The 20,411-nt window shown below is 44.8% G+C and overlaps 1 protein-coding gene across 3 annotated transcripts in view; it reads right to left on the bottom strand.

Moving 5' to 3' along the window:
• PHF2 (PHD finger protein 2) overlaps positions 1-20,411 on the bottom strand; it is a 186,679-nt gene that overhangs the window by 58,953 nt on the left and 107,315 nt on the right. For all 3 annotated transcript variants that reach the window (XM_075287606.1, XM_075287607.1, XM_075287608.1), the window contains exons 4-5: positions 5,891-6,051; positions 87-228 (exon numbers count right to left, since the gene is read on the bottom strand). In XM_075287606.1, coding sequence (XP_075143707.1) covers positions 87-228; positions 5,891-6,051 — 303 coding nt within the window. The remainder of the gene's footprint in view (positions 1-86; positions 229-5,890; positions 6,052-20,411) is intronic.

The following is a 20,411-nucleotide window of genomic DNA, read 5'->3' as shown; positions in this document are numbered from 1 at the left end:
ATGGCTGGTGAAGGTTTATGCAATATACTATGTATATATAATACTATATCAGGGACCAGCTGAAGATACGTCTCTGCTGTGCTCACCTTGTGTCAGAGAATTCTAGGTTGGTGACATTAAGAACCCTTTTCCTATTGGTGCTGTAGTAATAATCCACAAACTCCTTGAGCTTCATCTTGCAGTCCTTCTGCTTTGTGACGTCTGTAACATCCACCACCCTCTCAGGACCTGCAAACCAAGGTTAAGGAACCGTTAAGGGCATTACGCAACGTTTCTTTAAAAATATCTCTGCCTGGAAGAGCTGCGTGTGCACTGTAGCCAACAGATGAAGTGGGGAAATGTCACAATCCAATAATGCGAGATGGAAAAGGCAGAAATCCACAGTCAGTGCTGTGCGTATGCCAAAAGGAGAAAGGTAGAACTAATATCCTAATAACCATTAGCACTGCACAAACAGACTCTGCGAACGGTGTAGATGAGCTGCTATAATGCAGCCTAGAGAAATGACTATAGAATTAAGGAACCACTTAGGCCGCTTCGGGAAGCAATAAGAACTTCAATAGAAAAACATCCAAAACATTAGGCTAAGGCAGTGAAGTCCTCAGGGCCGTGCCCAGCTCTGCTCTCATGTATGTACAGTACTCTTAGAACACTACATCTCCCACAATGCACCACACCATTAAAGGGTAACTCCAATGATATTATACACTACATAACTGAACCGTACCGGTGCACATAAGAAACTTTGTAATATATTTTATTAAAGAAATAGGTCTCCTTCTTCACTTAACGCAACTCCTTTCTAAATAGACGTCTATGGAGAGGGAGGGGAGGATGAGGATGCTGGAGAAGATACATAAATAATTATAGCTGCGAGTCAGGAAGCTCTTGTCACATGGCTGCGTTTCAAGATAAAGCTAGATTCACACAACAGTGACTATCAGCCAAGTGGTGGCCATTTTTTAACAATGACTTTTACAACCAGTGGCTGCAGTAGCCATATTTGGCAAGTTAGGGCCCGCCCCAGTGCACTTGCTAAATGATTTGCATATCCATAAAAATATGATTATCTCTGCATTGCTTCAATGGTACGGTACTATCATTTCTTTGACAGGTGTTTTAGAACTTACAGACTCCTTTTTGGGCAGAAATTAAAGGGATTCTACTAGAGATGAGCGAACACTAAAATGTTCGAGGTTCGAAATTCGATTCGAACAGCCGCTCACTGTTCGAGTGTTCGAATGGGTTTCGAACCCCATTATAGTCTATGGGGAACATAAACTCGTTAAGGGGGAAACCCAAATTCGTGTCTGGAGGGTCACCAAGTCCACTATGACACCCCAGGAAATGATACCAACACCCTGGAATGACACTGGGACAGCAGGGGAAGCATGTCTGGGGGCATAAAAGTCACTTTATTTCATGGAAATCCCTGTCAGTTTGCGATTTTCGCAAGCTAACTTTTCCCCATAGAAATGCATTGGCCAGTGCTGATTGGCCAGAGTACGGAACTCGACCAATCAGCGCTGGCTCTGCTGGAGGAGGCGGAGTCTAAGATAGCTCCACACCAGTCTCCATTCAGGTCCGACCTTAGACTCCGCCTCCTCCGGCAGAGCCAGCGCTGATTGGCCGAAGGCTGGCCAATGCATTCCTATGCGAATGCAGACTTAGCAGTGCTGAGTCAGTTTTGCTCAACTACACATCTGATGCACACTCGGCACTGCTACATCAGATGTAGCAATCTGATGTAGCAGAGCCGAGGGTGCACTAGAACCCCTGTGCAAACTCAGTTCACGCTAATAGAATGCATTGGCCAGCGCTGATTGGCCAATGCATTCTATTAGCCCGATGAAGTAGAGCTGAATGTGTGTGCTAAGCACACACATTCAGCACTGCTTCATCAAGCCAATACAATGCATTAGCCAGTGCTGATTGGCCAGAGTACGGAATTCGGCCAATCAGCGCTGGCCAATGCATTCTATTAGCCCGATGAAGTAGAGCTGAATGTGTGTGCTAAGCACACACATTCAGCACTGCTTCATCAAGCCAATACAATGCATTAGCCAGTGCTGATTGGCCAGAGTACGGAATTCGGCCAATCAGCGCTGGCTCTGCTGGAGGAGGCGGAGTCTAAGGTCGCTCCACACCAGTCTCCATTCAGGTCCGACCTTAGACTCCGCCTCCTCCGGCAGAGCCAGCGCTGATTGGCCGAAGGCTGGCCAATGCATTCCTATGCGAATGCAGACTTAGCAGTGCTGAGTCAGTTTTGCTCAACTACACATCTGATGCACACTCGGCACTGCTACATCAGATGTAGCAATCTGATGTAGCAGAGCCGAGGGTGCACTAGAACCCCTGTGCAAACTCAGTTCACGCTAATAGAATGCATTGGCCAGCGCTGATTGGCCAATGCATTCTATTAGCCCGATGAAGTAGAGCTGAATGTGTGTGCTAAGCACACACATTCAGCACTGCTTCATCAAGCCAATACAATGCATTAGCCAGTGCTGATTGGCCAGAGTACGGAATTCGGCCAATCAGCGCTGGCCAATGCATTCTATTAGCCCGATGAAGTAGAGCTGAATGTGTGTGCTAAGCACACACATTCAGCTCTACTTCATCGGGCTAATAGAATGCATTGGCCAGCGCTGATTGGCCAGAGTACGGAACTCGACCAATCAGCGCTGGCTCTGCTGGAGGAGGCGGAGTCTAAGGTCGGACCTGAATGGAGACTGGTGTGGAGCGATCTTAGACTCCGCCTCCTCCAGCAGAGCCAGCGCTGATTGGCCGAATTCCGTACTCTGGCCAATCAGCACTGGCTAATGCATTGTATTGGCGTGATGAAGCAGTGCTGAATGTGTGTGCTTAGCACACACATTCAGCTCTACTTCATCGGGCTAATAGAATGCATTGGCCAGCGCTGATTGGCCGAATTCCGTACTCTGGCCAATCAGTGCTGGCCAATGCATTCTATTAGCTTGATGAAGCAGAGTGTGCACAAGGGTTCAAGCGCACCCTCGGCTCTGATGTAGGAGAGCCGAGGGTGCACTTGAACCCTTGTGCACCCTCAGCTCTGCTACATCAGAGCCGAGGGTGCGCTTGAACCCTTGTGCACACTCTGCTTCATCAAGCTAATAGAATGCATTGGCCAGCGCTGATTGGCCAATGTATTCTATTAGCCTGATGAAGTAGAGCTGAATGTGTGTGCTAAGCACACACATTCAGCTCTACTTCATCGGGCTAATAGAATGCATTGGCCAGCGCTGATTGGCCAGAGTACGGAACTCGACCAATCAGCGCTGGCTCTGCTGGAGGAGGCGGAGTCTAAGATCGCTCCACACCAGTCTCCATTCAGGTCCGACCTTAGACTCCGCCTCCTCCAGCAGAGCCAGCGCTGATTGGCCGAATTCCGTACTCTGGCCAATCAGCACTGGCTAATGCATTGTATTGGCTTGATGAAGCAGTGCTGAATGTGTGTGCTTAGCACACACATTCAGCTCTACTTCATCGGGCTAATAGAATGCATTGGCCAATCAGCGCTGGCCAATGCATTCTATTAGCGTGAACTGAGTTTGCACAGGGGTTCTAGTGCACCCTCGGCTCTGCTACATCAGATTGCTACATCTGATGTAGCAGTGCCGAGTGTGCATCAGATGTGTAGTTGAGCAAAACTGACTCAGCACTGCTAAGTATGCATTCGCATAGGAATGCATTGGCCAGCCTTCGGCCAATCAGCGCTGGCTCTGCCGGAGGAGGCGGAGTCTAAGGTCGGACCTGAATGGAGACTGGTGTGGAGCGACCTTAGACTCCGCCTCCTCCAGCAGAGCCAGCGCTGATTGGCCGAATTCCGTACTCTGGCCAATCAGCACTGGCTAATGCATTGTATTGGCTTGATGAAGCAGTGCTGAATGTGTGTGCTTAGCACACACATTCAGCTCTACTTCATCGGGCTAATAGAATGCATTGGCCAATCAGCGCTGGCCAATGCATTCTATTAGCGTGAACTGAGTTTGCACAGGGGTTCTAGTGCACCCTCGGCTCTGCTACATCAGATTGCTACATCTGATGTAGCAGTGCCGAGTGTGCATCAGATGTGTAGTTGAGCAAAACTGACTCAGCACTGCTAAGTCTCTGCATTCGCATAGGAATGCATTGGCCAGCCTTCGGCCAATCAGCGCTGGCTCTGCCGGAGGAGGCGGAGTCTAAGGTCGGACCTGAATGGAGACTGGTGTGGAGCGATCTTAGACTCCGCCTCCTCCAGCAGAGCCAGCGCTGATTGGTCGAGTTCCGTACTCTGGCCAATCAGCGCTGGCCAATGCATTCTATTAGCCCGATGAAGTAGAGCTGAATGTGTGTGCTTAGCACACACATTCAGCTCTACTTCATCAGGCTAATAGAATACATTGGCCAATCAGCGCTGGCCAATGCATTCTATTAGCTTGATGAAGCAGAGTGTGCACAAGGGTTCAAGCGCACCCTCGGCTCTGATGTAGCAGAGCTGAGGGTGCACAAGGGTTCAAGTGCACCCTCGGCTCTCCTACATCAGAGCCGAGGGTGCGCTTGAACCCTTGTGCAGCCTCGGCTCTGCTACATCAGAGCCGAGGGTGCGCTTGAACCCTTGTGCACACTCTGCTTCATCAAGCTAATAGAATGCATTGGCCAGCACTGATTGGCCAGAGTACGGAATTCGGCCAATCAGCGCTGGCCAATGCATCCCTATGGGAAAAAGTTTATCTCACAAAAATCACAATTACACACCCGATAGAGCCCCAAAAAGTTATTTTTAATAACATTCCCCCCTAAATAAAGGTTATCCCTAGCTATCCCTGCCTGTACAGCTATCCCTGTCTCATAGTCACAAAGTTCACATTCTCATATGACCCGGATTTGAAATCCACTATTCGTCTAAAATGGAGGTCACCTGATTTCGGCAGCCAATGACTTTTTCCAATTTTTTTCAATGCCCCCAGTGTCGTAGTTCCTGTCCCACCTCCCCTGCGCTGTTATTGGTGCAAAAAAGGCGCCAGGGAAGGTGGGAGGGGAATCGAATTTTGGCGCACTTTACCACGTGGTGTTCGATTCGATTCGAACATGGCGAACACCCTGATATCCGATCGAACATGTGTTCGATAGAACACTGTTCGCTCATCTCTAGATTCTACCATTAAAACATTTTTTTTTTTTTGTGGATAAGACGTCGGAATAGCCTTTAGAAAGGCTATTCATCTCTTACCTTTAGACGTGATCTCCACCACGCCGTTCCTTAGAAATACCGTTTTTTACCGGTATGCAAATGAGTTCTCCCGCAGCGATGGGGGCGGGCCCCAGTGCTCAAACAGCGATGAGGGCGTCCCCACCACTGCCAGAGAAGGGTCTCCAAGCGCCGCCTCCTTCTTCGTGCGCCGCGTCATGTTCAAAGTCTTCTTCTGGCGAAGGCTCGTAACTTCTAGCAGAGCAGAGGAGACTGTGCAGGAGCACTGGGCACGGGAAAATGGCCGCTTGCACAGTATTGTTAGTGGCCATTTTCCCGTGGCCTGTGCGCCTGCGCAATCTGCTCTTCAAGGTTACGAGCCTGCGCCGGAAGAAGACTTTGAACATGACGTGGCGGACGAAGAAGGAGGCGGCGCTTGGAGACCCTTCTGTGGCAGCACTGGGGCCCGCCCCCATCGCTGCCAGAGAACTCATTTGCATATCGGTAAAAACTGGTATTTCTGAGGAACGGCGCGGCAGAGACCACGTCTAAAGGTAAGAGACGAATAGCCTTTCTAAAGACTATTCTGACGTCTTATCCACGAAAAAAAAAGTTTTAGTGGTAGATTCCCTTTAAGGGAATTAGCAGGCTGATGGGATGAAACACGTTAACTACGGAACAGGACAACACCCAACTTACCGACATAGTTTTCAACATCACTGACGTAGAATGTGGGAGCGGGTACAGAGAGGCCCAGACCATCCTTCTTTGGCACCAGAATTGGTTCTGTAAACCCAGTGTCTTCAAAATATTCCACTGTGAGCTGACCGCCATTCAGTTTGGTGACCACATCCTCGGCACTGCAAGAGAACAGTCACACGTTTCACCGGATATATTACAACATATCAAGCAGCTGGTGTTTTGCAAGGAAAAATACTATGCCCATTTAATGCCAATCCTGAACTCGGAGCCAGATGTGAAAACTTCTCCAAATGCTCCATTTAATTAAGGGGCAGAAGACCCACATTATCATGATCAGTAGGGATCGCAGCTCCTGGCACCGGAACTATAGAGTGGACAGAGTCCTAAGCAGACAGCTCCACACACTGTGTAGTGGCTGCACCGCGCTATTGCATCTCATCTCCTAGTCCCTTTAATGGGTGTTTACCTTCAGTACCCCACACAGTTTTCATACAGTAGATACAGCCTCAGTAGTTGACAGCTTCTAGGAACAGCTGATCGGTGGGGGTGTTGGGTTCCACAGATCTGAAACCCCTCTCCCCACCTTCCCTGAGTTAAAATCCCTTTAAGAAACTGCATTATGAGCAATGGGAGCAATTCTAATAATAGAGTAGGGCAGCAGAAAGAACACGAAATTCCATGCTTTCCTTCCAGGTGCGGTGACGGTCGCCTTCTCACGGGGCTGTGGCAATGTGCTGACAGCCATCACAACAGCTCTTTTGAGGTCTCAATTCACAGAATCCAGTAATTCTGCTGATGGAGTCTGCAGGGAGGCAGCTGTAAAATTCACTACATTAAGCGGCTTCACACCAGAACCTTCCTATGAGAAAATGCAATGGGTTTGTGGGCTTGCTTCCATCCCTATATAAAACCACAGCGATAATGTGCGCCTGATGACAAACCCAGCTCTACTACATCTGGCTAGGGTCATTGATTGTAGCCTACAATCTCCATATGCAGCCTGCGTACTATATATGTGTATATCTATCTATCTATCTATCTATCTATCTATCTATCTATCTATCTATCTATCTATCTATCTATATATGGAATCTCCACCTTAATGTACAGACTGACGGCTCTGCTCGGATCAGGCTCCTTTTGTTACTTGCAGACTGTGAATTATTGATTCCATTTATGGATTATATAAATAAAAACCCGTCCTGTCTATTACATCTTTATTGATTCGTATGAAAACATTTATTTAAACAAATTGCTTACATGACGTGAGAAATGAGACATGACAGGAGATGGATGGGAACCGCTACTTGTAAAGAATTATTAATTCCGCACACAGGAGTTTATTAACAATTCATGTATTTTCAGATGAGAAGTGCGGCAGCGCAGTGGAAACAGAGGCTGGAGTCTCTCCGCACAGAAAACTTAAAGGGACACTGAACCAGCTACAGGTCCTTACAGACTTGGGCTTCAGGGGCCCAAATTGCCCTGTTCCAAACCTATAGTCCCATCACACTTATCTCTGGTGCTCCCAGCGAATGCTATTTTTTTGAGTGAAGCCAAAAGTGAAGAAATGCGTCGGTGCAAGGAGCATATACAGGGGGAGTATAAAGGTTTTTCTATTTGTATGGTGACCACTAACGGCTTTATAATAGGGTGATGTGAGACTCTAAACCCCCCAGTCTATAAGGTCATGTGGGTGGTTTAGTGTCCCAAATTGCCCTGGCAGACCATACTCTGATACGTGTGCTGTGACGAGCAGGGCACCTCTGTGATCAGCACAAGACCAGGACAGGTTTTCATCTGTGGATCCAATAAAGGCATACTTCTGTCCTGCCATTTAACCTGACTGTTAAAGAACTAAGTGTGGCTATCATATGAGAACCGTCCGCAGAATCTTTTCCTCCATTGTCCAATTGATTTTGATATAATTTTTACAGAAATTTCAAACAGCGAGAGAACAAGTAAAAGAATGGCCGAGCTATAACAATATGGCACCGGATCAATGACTGTCACAGCAATGGAGGACTTTATATGTGGAAAAATTATATATCTCAGTAATGAAATCCAATGTCATCAGGGGAGACATAGGGGACATGTGACCAAGTCATGGTCTGGCTATACTGAAAAGTCAGTCTGGATATCCTCACCAGACACATTGGGACCATCATAAGGGTATTTTAGGGGAAATTACAAGCTGGGGCTGGGTCCACTGTGGTTCTTTTTGGGCCAGAAAGTCTGTGTTACATAGGGATTCATAAGAAACAAGACCTCCTGGTAGGGGGAAAAAAACTTGCTCTAGGGCCACCTTTTGGAAGGTTACTCCCTATGGATCAAAGCCCGTTTTTCATAAAAACTCACATCTGCGTAGGTAACTCAGTCGCCAAAAATTAGAAGAGAAACGTTCTGAACAGAGGACTTTCCTCTCCACCAGTTTCCGTGTAAGAACAATAGACACCTGGGGGATCCCACTATAGTCAAGGGAGTCCACAGGGTTCTGTGTGTAACCCCGGTTTTAGCGGTCCGCCTCTTCCCTGATGCGAGGGTTTCTACACTCACACCGTTTAGGGATGCACCCCTTTGACAAGGAGAAAGGTAACACACAGTACCAATTCATACATTTCCAAGAGGAATAACTGAAGAACACAACGTTAGAAGAAGGAATACAAACATTTTACTAAATCAGATACGTCAGGAGAGTTGATAGGATCCATCTAAATCTTGTCTTCAATGAACTCATCCCAGTCGCTCTCAGCGCATGCGCACTTCTCCTCTGACGCCGGGGCAGTACGCTGCGCCTTCACCATACGTTCTCCACCCTGTATACTGGCACATTGAAAATTTGTAAGCCTTTGTTCTTGTAGGGTTTTTTTTTTTTTTTTTTTTTGCTTTACCGTAAAAACTAGAGCAAATCTAACCGCTGTACACCCAACCCGCAGCAGATAATTACTGTATGTTAACAATTCCTTGTTGCGCTAATTGATATGGTACTTGGAGAATTTCTTAACCGCACGCAAGTCCCAAGATTATTTTTCAGCTTATTTCTTTTTTTTATACCATCTCTCCGAGACGCGGCGATGACTGTACATTGTTTTCACAGCTCCGAGTGTTGTTTACATAGTGATATTCTCCAGTATGCATGTATTAATAAGATCTGCCAGCAGGTGGCGATACAGAGAGCTTTCCACGCAACGCGTGTTTGTTTACATTTCATACAATATGGAAGATTCGGTATTCTGACAAAATAAAGAGGAGGGAGCGCTTCCTGAAACGTTCTGCGATTGCACCCATAAAGTCAGGGTATGGCAAAAACAGACGGCCTTTCATGGCCACCGGTATAAAATTAGCAATGCACGCACGCCCTAAAGCGACGGGGAAAGAATACAAAGGGCAAACAGGTTATTAATAAAAGACAATCAGAAAATCCTAATAAAACATTCCGCAGTCTGGCATTGTTCTGGACAGGGCAGACTATATGGCAGATTATGTGTTATTATGACCCTCAGATATGTAGGTCTTAAAAGAAAATTGATTAAAAAAATAAATAAATAAATAAATAAATAAATAATAATAATAGTAAAAGAATAAAATGAGGTTATAAAGGGATTTTCCAGGAATACAAACGTATGTCTGCTTTCGTAAGAAGCAGCTCCACATCTGTCCACATCCATTGTGTGGTATTGCAATTCAGTCCCATTTACTTCAATGGAGTGGGACTGCAATAGCCGACACACCCTGTGGGCAGATGTGGTGCTAGAGATGAGCGAGTACTATTCGAAACTCCCGTTTCGAATAGCACGCACCCATAGAAATGAATGGACGCAGTTGGCACACAGGGGATTAAGTGGCCGGCCGCTTCCATTCATTTCTAGGGGTGCGTGCTATTCGAAAAGGCCGTTTCGAATAGTACTCGCTCATCTCTATGTGGCGCTGTTTCTGGGGACGAACAGCCATGATTTTGCAATTCAGGAGAACTACTTTAGGCTAAGACCCCACGGGACGATACGCAGCCGTAAAGTGCTTCAGAAAAAACCACGGCAGGAACGCATCACGCTTCTTCCCGCAGTGCTTGCAACAGAAAGTTCCTCTGTGGGTTTTCTGTTACCATTATATCTACGGGGAAGGCGCCGGTGTTTCGGTAGATATAATTGATATGCTGCGATTTCCAACACCACGTTTTTACCGCAAGGTGGGCATGAGATTCGCATGAATCCCATCCACTTTGCAAGTACTGTAAAACGCTGCAATTTTTCCTACGACGTTTCCCCAGTCTTAAAGTGGTTTCCAGGATTTAACTCAGAAGCAGACATTTTGGTGTGGGGGAAAAAAACAAAAAAAAACGCACTTCATTGCACCCTCTTGGTCACCTTTCCATCTCATTCTGGGACTCAATGTCTCAGAGGTGATGAGGCTGACAGACCAACAAGACGAATCAGTGGCCTCAGGGGTTGCTGGTAAGGAACTGGTGACTGAATGACATTACTGGTCCATGAACCAGTGATTGGTCTCTGCAGTCATGTGAGTTGCTTCCAGCCCAATGAGTCCTGGCATTGGAGTGAAAGATGGCTAGGACTGCAGAGCGGAAGGTCGGCAATAAGCAAGGATGGCTTCCTGCTGCCCATGCTTGGTGATTTCTCTCTCAGAAGAAGAGGACAGTCCAAGCCCAGCCAAAATGCTTCTTACACTAAGGATACAGCAGAAGCTGTACTGTACTCTATGGGGCATGCATGTGTAGCAGTCAGTAGTAGCCCCTATTGTCTTAACAGTGGTGTTTTGCTGCCATCTACTGGTGTGAAGAAATATAGCCTGGGACTGTACTACTGTGAGACAATAATCACCCTGTTCTGTTTGGTAAATGGTGCGGTCCAGAGGAAGTGACGTGAGCAGCGTGGTGTGGGCCCAGAGTGTGTGCTGTGAGGACCTGTGAGAGGCCATTGCTGCTGTAGGCCATAGTAGAAGGCCTGAAACACTGCAGAGACTGACTGGAGAAAGCGGCAGTGTTGTGGAGATTGTTCTGGAGACTAAAGCCGGACTGTGCCTTGGACTTTGTTCAGACCTTCACCCAAGACAGAAGCAAGACAGAGTCTGCTGAGTTCCTGGACAGGCCTGCATCGAGGGAGCACCACAGAGAGCTGAGAGACTGTATAAACCTGGTACCGTACAAGTATCTCAGGGACAGCTAGGGCCAGTTTATAGCGTGCGTTATCCTCATACTGTTATATGTAACTTAGTTTTATTTTGTTGATTCCTTCCCATTTTCCATAAGTAAATTGTGTTATATACCTGCCAGTGTGCGTCTGTCTCCTAGTCGCGGATCCTTGTTACCTGCTGGCCCGGACTTACACATGACTCACAGAGTCTTCAATGATATGCACAGACCTATACATTTGAACACCAGGTAGATCACAAGTAGATCTTTCCTATATTTCCGTAAGGAAACATTTTTTACAATGGTACTCTATAAAGCATATTCTGTTCACTTATTGCCATCTGTATGAAAGGCACAAGCCATTAAGGGTCGTGTTACATGGTGATATGTAGTCGTGTTACATGGTGATATGTAGTCGTGTTACATGGTGATATCTAGTCGTGTTACATGGTGATATGTAGTCGTGTTACATGGTGATATGTAGTCGTTTTACATGGTGATATGTAGTCGTGTTACATGGTGATATGTAGTTGTTTTACATGGTGATATGTAGTCGTGTTACATGGTGATATGTAGTCGTTTTACATGGTGATATGTAGTCGTGTTACATGGTGATATGTAGTTGTTTTACATGGTGATATGTAGTCGTGTTACATGGTGATATGTAGTCGTGTTACATGGTGATATGTAGTCGTGTTACATGGTGATATGTAGTCGTTTTACATGGTGATATGTAGTCGTGTTACATGGTGATATGTAGTCGTGTTACATGGTGATATGTAGTCGTGTTACATGGTGATATGTAGTCGTTTTACATGGTGATATGTAGTCGTGTTACATGGTGATATGTAGTTGTTTTACATGGTGATATGTAGTCGTGTTACATGGTGATATGTAGTCGTTTTACATGGTGATATGTAGTCGTTTTACATGGTGATATGTAGTCGTGTTACATGGTGATATGTAGTTGTTTTACATGGTGATATGTAGTCGTGTTACATGGTGATATCTAGTCGTGTTACATGGTGATATGTAGTCGTGTTACATGGTGATATGTAGTCGTTTTACATGGTGATATGTAGTCGTGTTACATGGTGATATGTAGTCGTGTTACATGGTGATATGTAGTCGTGTTACATGGTGATATGTAGTCGTTTTACATGGTGATATGTAGTCGTGTTACATGGTGATATGTAGTTGTTTTACATGGTGATATGTAGTCGTGTTACATGGTGATATGTAGTCGTTTTACATGGTGATATGTAGTCGTTTTACATGGTGATATGTAGTCGTGTTACATGGTGATATGTAGTTGTTTTACATGGTGATATGTAGTCGTGTTACATGGTGACATGTAGTCGTGTTACATTAGATTGTAAAATCAAGCTATGGCATTGTGCCTAAATATAGCTAATGGGGTTGCAATGGGGGTTAAAAAGGTCCTTTTTGTTTAGTTCTGGAAACCCCATTAAGTCTTGTTTTAACAATAAGGGGTTAACAACCAAACCATTATGGATGTAGGTGAACACCTTCCTTGGGGGTAATGTGGACCGGCATGGAGCCAGAATTGCCCCCATCCACATCCTGCAATGGCCTCACGATTTTGATGGTATTTTCCCCCTGAAAAATTGGGCAACCACCGGACAGTGTTTTGGCCGTGTATAGCATTCGAATCTCATGGTTTTCACTTTCATCCATATTTATTTCATTCTTAACCCCTTAAAGGGATTGTTCAGAATTACAAAACTGGTTCTTATACTTTTTTTTTTTCCAAGAACAGCGCCACTCTGGCCTATGAGTTTGCATTTAGAATTGCAATCACTCCCAATTGGTCTAGGCCTACACAATAACTCCTAAATCCCTAACTTCTCCTAATTTTCCTGAATAAAACTGTATTCCTGATGAGCAGCGTGTTCTGCATTTTACTTTTATCATCCCCGGTTCTGGTTGCGATCTGAGCCAAACATTCAAATCAATTCCTTTCCAGTTGGGCAGGCAGATGAGAGCCGAGAAACTTCCCTTTCAGAAGGTCTGCCAGACCCTCCTGCCAGGAAGACATCTGTGGTCAGATGGCGGCTCTTCACAATCCCCATGCTGCTCTCTGAAACCCGCACAGAGAAGCCACTAGTTGAATGAGAGTTTAATCTCATCTAGGAGACGGCCACTCGCTGCTGACAAGACACTGGCGAATTACAGAGATTAATACAGGCAGGTGTCGGGATGAGGGGCCCGCAGAGCCACGTTCTCCAGCTCAGGTGCACAAATGTAGTCCGACATCTTGTCTTTGGAGCTCTATGCCATACAAACATTGCTACATGTAAGGCTATGTTCACACTGTGGTTTGTAGCTTCAGTCTTTTTTTCTTTAAATAAAAAAAAAATATATTGAAATGTCACCATATGCGCCAAACGTGCACACGTTATGTTGCAATTTTTCACATAACTACCAGGAAAAATCCAGGGATGGAACATGTTACAGTTAAAGAGAGGAAAAAGACCAGGACAACTAAAATAGAACAGGCACAAGTGTGAACAGAGCTTTAAAAGCTCACAAACATCTCAACAAACTGCATAAAACAATAGCACAGGTGGATATAAGAATCTTTATAAACTTGTAAGAGAAAAATGCCTCTTTCTCCACTTACCAAGGTCTCTGCTTAATCCATCTTGGTCCCCCAAGACAGACTGTCTGCTGCTGAAGTACATATACCCATGAGCTCAGTGAGAAAAGCAGAGATATACAGACATGGTGCTGCAGCTAATGGTAGGTTTTCTATCTCCTTCAACTGTTGTATTAAAATCAATATTGTCAATGCTTAAATATTGTTTCCAACACTCTGATGTTGATCACCTATCCTATATCAATATCAACAGACCTGTAAAGTCAGACACCCAGGAACCCCACAGAGATTGCAGCGCTTGGATAAGCTACATTCGCAGACTAGTGATGTCATGTCTGCTGGTCACATGGCCATGCTGCTGTCCAGTCCCTGTCTAATAAATAGGGCTGAGATGCAATACCAAGCACAACCACTAGGCAATGTACTGAGCTGTGTTTGGTAAGCAGTGAAGAGACTGAAGCACTTGTGCAAACCCTGCAGTCGCTTCCATCAGCTTATAAATGGGGGTTTGGGTGTCGGACCTCCACTGATGACATTTCCTATGGATAGGTAGCAATATCATAGCTTAAAAAACCCCCATTAAAAGTGGCTGTTTAAGAGTAAAAGATAAATCAATCAAATAAAACTGCATGTATATAAATAACTTATGTTAATAAATCCACTGCCATCTCCTTAAAGGGACACTAAATACAGAAAGTGCACAAAAAATTGTAAAAATCTCGTCCTTCCTCCTTAACCTCCTCTCTCCATTGTCAGGCTGGGACACTACAAGGATGAGACGATAACCTGACCACAATAAGGACATCATGGCCGGGTGTCTGACCATAGAAAGTTCCTGCATTCATGGTCGTATCCATTGGCAACTGATCAAGACAAAGAGATGTCACTACTATAATGCTTAGAGGAAATCTATAAAACTGCTAATTGTTTAATTCTTCATATTAGCATATGTTTAACTTTTATTGTCTACAAAATGACATATAGTTCTGTTCATGAGAAAACCCCTTTAAGGCTAAGGCCCTATGTGAGAGACATGGCAGGAGCGAGTCACATTCTTTCCGGAGGGTTTTTCACAGAAAGTCTGCGGTTTTTTTCTCTTCCCCTATTATACCTATACGGAAAACGCCAGCGTTTCTGTAGATATAGTTGACACGCTACGATTTTCAAAAACGCAAGTGTTTTTGAAAATGAAGTTTTTTGCTGCAGATTTTTTTCTGCAATGTGTGGATGGGATTACCCAGAAACCCATCCACTTTGCAAGTAAGGCGAAACACTGGTATTTTCAATGACCGGCGCCAGCCTTAGAGGAGTTGTCTGGGGACTGTTAAGTTACTTACTTGCCCTGGGTTATTGCAGCTGATGGACCTTGGGGGTTCCAGCCACGTCACGACCCCCTGGTTGCTTCATACCCCTCACCCCCCTTCACCAATCTCAGATAATTACCTGTAAGATCAGCGGAGAAGGGGGCAGAGCGGCCTGGAAATCTGTAGGCTGCTTCAGATCACATGACGAGGGATGTGACGTGGCCGGAACCCCTGTGTCCATCAGCTGCAATAACCCAGGACGGGTAAGTAACTTAACAGTCTCTGGACAACCCCATTAGGCTAAAGCCCCACATAGCGGACTGCGGGAGAAACTGCGGCGGAAACACATCCCAGTTTTTCGCGCCGTGCTTTTGACAGAGTCCGCAGAATTGTCCTCCATTATACCTACACAGAATCCACCAGCGTTTCCGTAGGTATAATTCACATGCTGCGATTTTAAAAACCACATCAGGTTTTTTTTCTTTCCTGCAATTTTTCTTTGCAGGAACTGCAAAACTATGTGGCTAAAGAGCGGCATTTATGTAATGGGGGCCCCAGCGTTTACGCCACGTGGGACCTCGGCCTTAAGTGCTTTTCTCTCCCCAAGCCTACAGCTGAATATGGAGCAGATGAAAAGGATTTATTAACCCCATGTTTGCTGTGGGATTTCTACAAGACAGTTGCCTACGTCTAGCACTCATTTCTAGGATGAGCGTCCCTTATATAGAGACCCGCCATACAATGGATGAAGAGAACATGAATGGTGAGGGTCCTATAGTCGGATATTTACCCGCACAGTAAGGACCTCACATTTTGGTTATCGCACTTGTCACATGGGAGATTTTTTTAAATAATCGAGTAGACAAGTGTGAAATGAGTTATTTTCTATTTTACCTGTTGATGTGAATTTTCACCATTTTCAGCCCCACTTCAGATTTCACACCTCGCATGGAAATACTTTGCTATAGATGAGAAGATATGAGCGAGGCACAGCTGCATCTTCTCCGCTGCAGACGCCTTTTAGTAATCTTTGCCCTTTTGGGGGCATGAGGAATCCACTAAAATCTAGCAGTGCCTTTATGAAACTAGTGAATGTGGAAAATATTCTACCAAAAAATAAGGATTAGTGGGACAGGTACAAAAAGTGGGCAACAAAAAGGAGCACTGCAAAAAAGTACAAAAAAATGGACATTCAATACAAGAATTTTATTATTTTTATTATTATTATTATTTTATTTTATTAATTTATCTTTTAATTTTTTTTTCTTCTCTAATCTAAGATAACCCGTTAAAGAATCACTAAAATCTCCTGGTGATTGGATCCATTTTATTGAAGGGGGTGCGGCTTATAAAAAGAGGCAGGGCTAACTAAATCTTTGTATACTACTGTACACAGGGCAGCTCTTGTTGCAGCCAGTTATCTTACAGTTAGAACAGGATAGTGAGATCAAGCAAATGAATGGGGCTGAGCTGCAATACCAAGCACAGCCACTATACAAAGCACGGCGCTGTTCTTGGTAAGTAGAGAAGCAGCCATAGACATCAATATCATAGTCTTGGACAAACCCTTTAAAAATTTGATAAGGTCACTATGTGTAGTCTACAATAGAGTCTCGGCACTCCATCCTGGTGCACGGAAAGGGTCTTATCCTATACATTGTAGTGATGAAAATTTAAGCACTTGGTAATGGTGGTTTTGCCTTGGAGAGAGCAAAGCAAGACAGGTAAGGAGATGTGGAGTGTGAGGAGTAATGTGTCTTCACATGGCGGCACCGCCTGCGCACACTCCACATCTCTGTACTTGTCTTGTTGGCTTCCTCTAAGGCAATCTGATTGTCTGATGAACGGCCTGATCTGTACGTTTATGCCATTAGACCAACCAAGTGGAGCAAATTCTGCACATCACATACCAAAATTGTCACACCTGGCAATTTTGTGCCCACATCACAAGAAAGGGAATATGGTCACACCCCCTTCTGCACATCGGCACATGCTGCTCTCCTGGTTTTAGGCCTCAAGACCGTATGTACGAAAAAAAAGTCTGAAAATGTGTGCTGAGCAAGGGAAAATAGGCCAGCAGTGAAGAGGTTAATGGTTAAGCTGTCACATTTTGTCAGACATATACTGTATATCGCTGAAGGAGTAGCGTAGCCATACATCCATTGCAGTCTCAGGCCTTACTATAACTCCTAGGCAGCAGGCCCGCTGCCTCGGGGTCATGTTTGACGCAGACCTTTCTTTCACTCCTCATATTGAATCACTCGCACGTTCATGTCACCTCCACCTCAAAAATATCTCCAGAATACGTCCTTACCTTACCAGAGATACACTAAAGACACTTATTGTCCCTCTGATTCATTCTCGCCTTGACTACTGTAACTCCTTACTAATCGGTCTTCCCCTCACTAAACTCTCCCCTCTACAATCTATTCTGAATGCAGCGGCCAGGCTCATCTATCAGGCTAGACGCTACAGCGATGCCTCTGGTCTGTGCCAGTCGCTACATTGGCTGCCTATTCAATATAGAATAAAATATAAAGTTATCACCCTCATCCACAAGGCTCTCCATAATGCCGCACCTCCATACATTTCCTCCATCATCTCTGTCTACCGCCCAACCCGTGCTCTCTGTTCACTCAATGATCTAACACTTACATCCTCTATTATCAGAACCTCCCACGCTCGTATACAAGACTTCTCCCGAGTTGCACCACTTCTCTGGAATGCTCTACCCCGGACAATCAGATTAACTCCCAATTTCTACAGTTTCAAACGCAAACTAAAGACGCATTTTTTCAGACAGGCCTATCACAATTCCTAATGCAAACCCTTCCATTCTTGATGCCTTTTCAGCCTAACATATTTGTCCATGCTCTATCCACATGTTAAAGGACACTACTAGTGACGGCCCATAAAGCTTTGTTTGTGTAATGGCTGCAACCTCTATTACAAAATTGTCTGAACACTGTATAAGCAATACTGCCCCTCCTACCTCTTGTGTCACCCCCTCTACCTCATAGATTGTAAGCTCTTGTGAGCAGGGCCCTCAGTCCCATTGTGTGAAATGACGTTCTTTGTTTTGTATCTGTCTGTATCTGAACCCTACAAATTGTACAGCGCTGCGGAATATGTTGGCGCTATATAAATAAAATTTATTATTATTATTATTATTATTATACATACATACATATATATAGCCACCACGGTCTGCTACACTCTCCTATACTATAAGATGCACATGCTAGCCTAAAGAAGGCCAGAAGGGTGCTCTACTAGTCTTTGTGGGGTGAATGGGAGCCCATTGCTACACGGTAATGAAGAAATGAGTAATATAGCAACACTCAGAATCCATCAAAACAACACAAATGTCACATAATGTGTACACACAATGGTATTAACCGTCACCAGTTCGCCGATGACACTTAATGGTTTGGGAGATTTTCCGTGATTCCTCTTCAGTCCAGACATGAAGCAGTTACAGAGTTACTCTGCTTTTCCTCGGAGTTGGTGTATTAGATGGATGTAAATCACAAGGCGGCCCTAGAGAGCGATCATTCTGCTTTCATTCTAGGTTTCTAAGTTAATTATATTTATTGTGTATATTCAGGAGTCGTGCTGGCGTTGTGATGGTGAACGCTAAGTCATACATGCAGCTGACATGTTCCCCAGGCGGCCACGCTGAGGCTCAGGAGCGCCTTTCACGCTGTTCCTCATTACCCAAACTCATGCCAAACAAGTGAACATCAGTGAGATCGTCCTGAATCCTGGCACGTCCCGGAACACAACACATCTGTGATATTTTCTGCCCGACTTGCCCTCTCTTGTGCTCATCGCTGACATCAGAGTTTGTCATAGAAAGAGACAGTGACAGTTAAGTGACTGCTTGCTGGGTGCACACAAGCGAGCTCATCTAAATGGGCAAGAGTGGGTTGGATCGCAGGGGCACTACATGGGAATAGAGGGCACAAATGGATAGTTGTGGATGGCACATTTTTGGGAGTACTGTTGTGGATGGCAGATCTGTAGGAGTATTATGGATGGCACATCTGTAGGGTTATTGTGGATGGCACATCTGTAGCGGTATTATGGATGGCACATCTGTAAGGGTATTATGTATGGCACATCTGTAGGGGTATTGTGGATGACAGATCTGTAGGGGTATTGTTGTGGATGGCACATCTGTAGGGGTATTGTGGATGGAACATCTGTAGGGGTATTGTGGATGGCACATCTGTAGGGGTATTGTGGATGACAGATCTGTAGGGGTATTGTTGTGGATGGAACATCTGTAGGGGTATTGTGGATGGCACATCTGTAGGGGTATTGTGGATGGCACATCTGCAGTGGTATTATGGACAGTACATCTGTAGGGGTTATTATAGCTGGCACATCTGTAGGGGTATTATGGATGGCAGATTTGTAAGGGTATAGTTGTGGATGACACAATTGTACTGTATTTTTAATTACATTTGTATGGATTTGGTGGATGGCACGCTTGTATAGGTATTATTGCAGATGGCAAAACTGTAGGAGTATCATGGATGGCACATCTGTATGGGTATTGAGGATGGTACATCTGCAGTGGTATTATGGACAGTACATCTGTAGGGGTATTATAGCTGGCACATCTGTAGGGTATTATGGTTGGCACATCTGTAGAATATTATAGATGGCACATCTGTAGTGGTATTATGGACAGTACATCTGTAGGGGAATTGAGGATGGCACATTTGTAATGGGTTTGCTGTTGATGGCACATTTATTGGCAGTGGACACACTAGGAACTTTTCTGGCCACCATGTTTCTTTGTGCCCTGTTATAATAGTCACTATTCTGTGGTTGGAATTACTCTATGAAGACAACTGAGGCTGTGTTGTTTTATCTGGTGGCCATAATGGCATGAGACACGTGTAGTGATGGCTGAGCTGGCACTACTACCTGGGCCTAATCTAAATTCTAGAATAAGTCCAAAGGGAAATAAGAAGAAATCTTCTGAGGATTCACTACAAAGTATAAATTGTGAAGATCCACTACATATGAATATGCAGAAAGAAAACAAAAGTAGAGAATAGTAGCCGGGTTACACCAGGGTGTGCTATGGGCACCAGTGCCAGGATAGATGAGTACTGAGATTTTTACAACATTTCTGGGTCATTACACTGACATCAATGGCTTTGGTCTTATCTGGATCATCATCTGGCGGTTATAACCAGGACTGTGTTCTTGTCCTTCCAGGATACGTAAAATCCATGAGTTTTCTTCAATAATTTTTTCCCCCACAAATACTCTACATGTTATATATATATTAAATCAGAATAAAACATGAATTCCGATCTTTAATGCCATTATGCTTAGCAAATGCAAATCTGGTATTGCTTTGACTGTTAACATATAAATGTATTAGTAAAAATGATGGCTTGATCCGTTTCTTGGAATGGCGCAGCACAA

This window comes from Leptodactylus fuscus, chromosome 9 (assembly GCF_031893055.1).
Source record: "Leptodactylus fuscus isolate aLepFus1 chromosome 9, aLepFus1.hap2, whole genome shotgun sequence".
Taxonomy (NCBI): domain Eukaryota; kingdom Metazoa; phylum Chordata; class Amphibia; order Anura; family Leptodactylidae; genus Leptodactylus; species Leptodactylus fuscus.
Note: the sequence above shows the minus strand (reverse complement) of the source record. Positions and strands in the feature narration are given on the sequence as shown.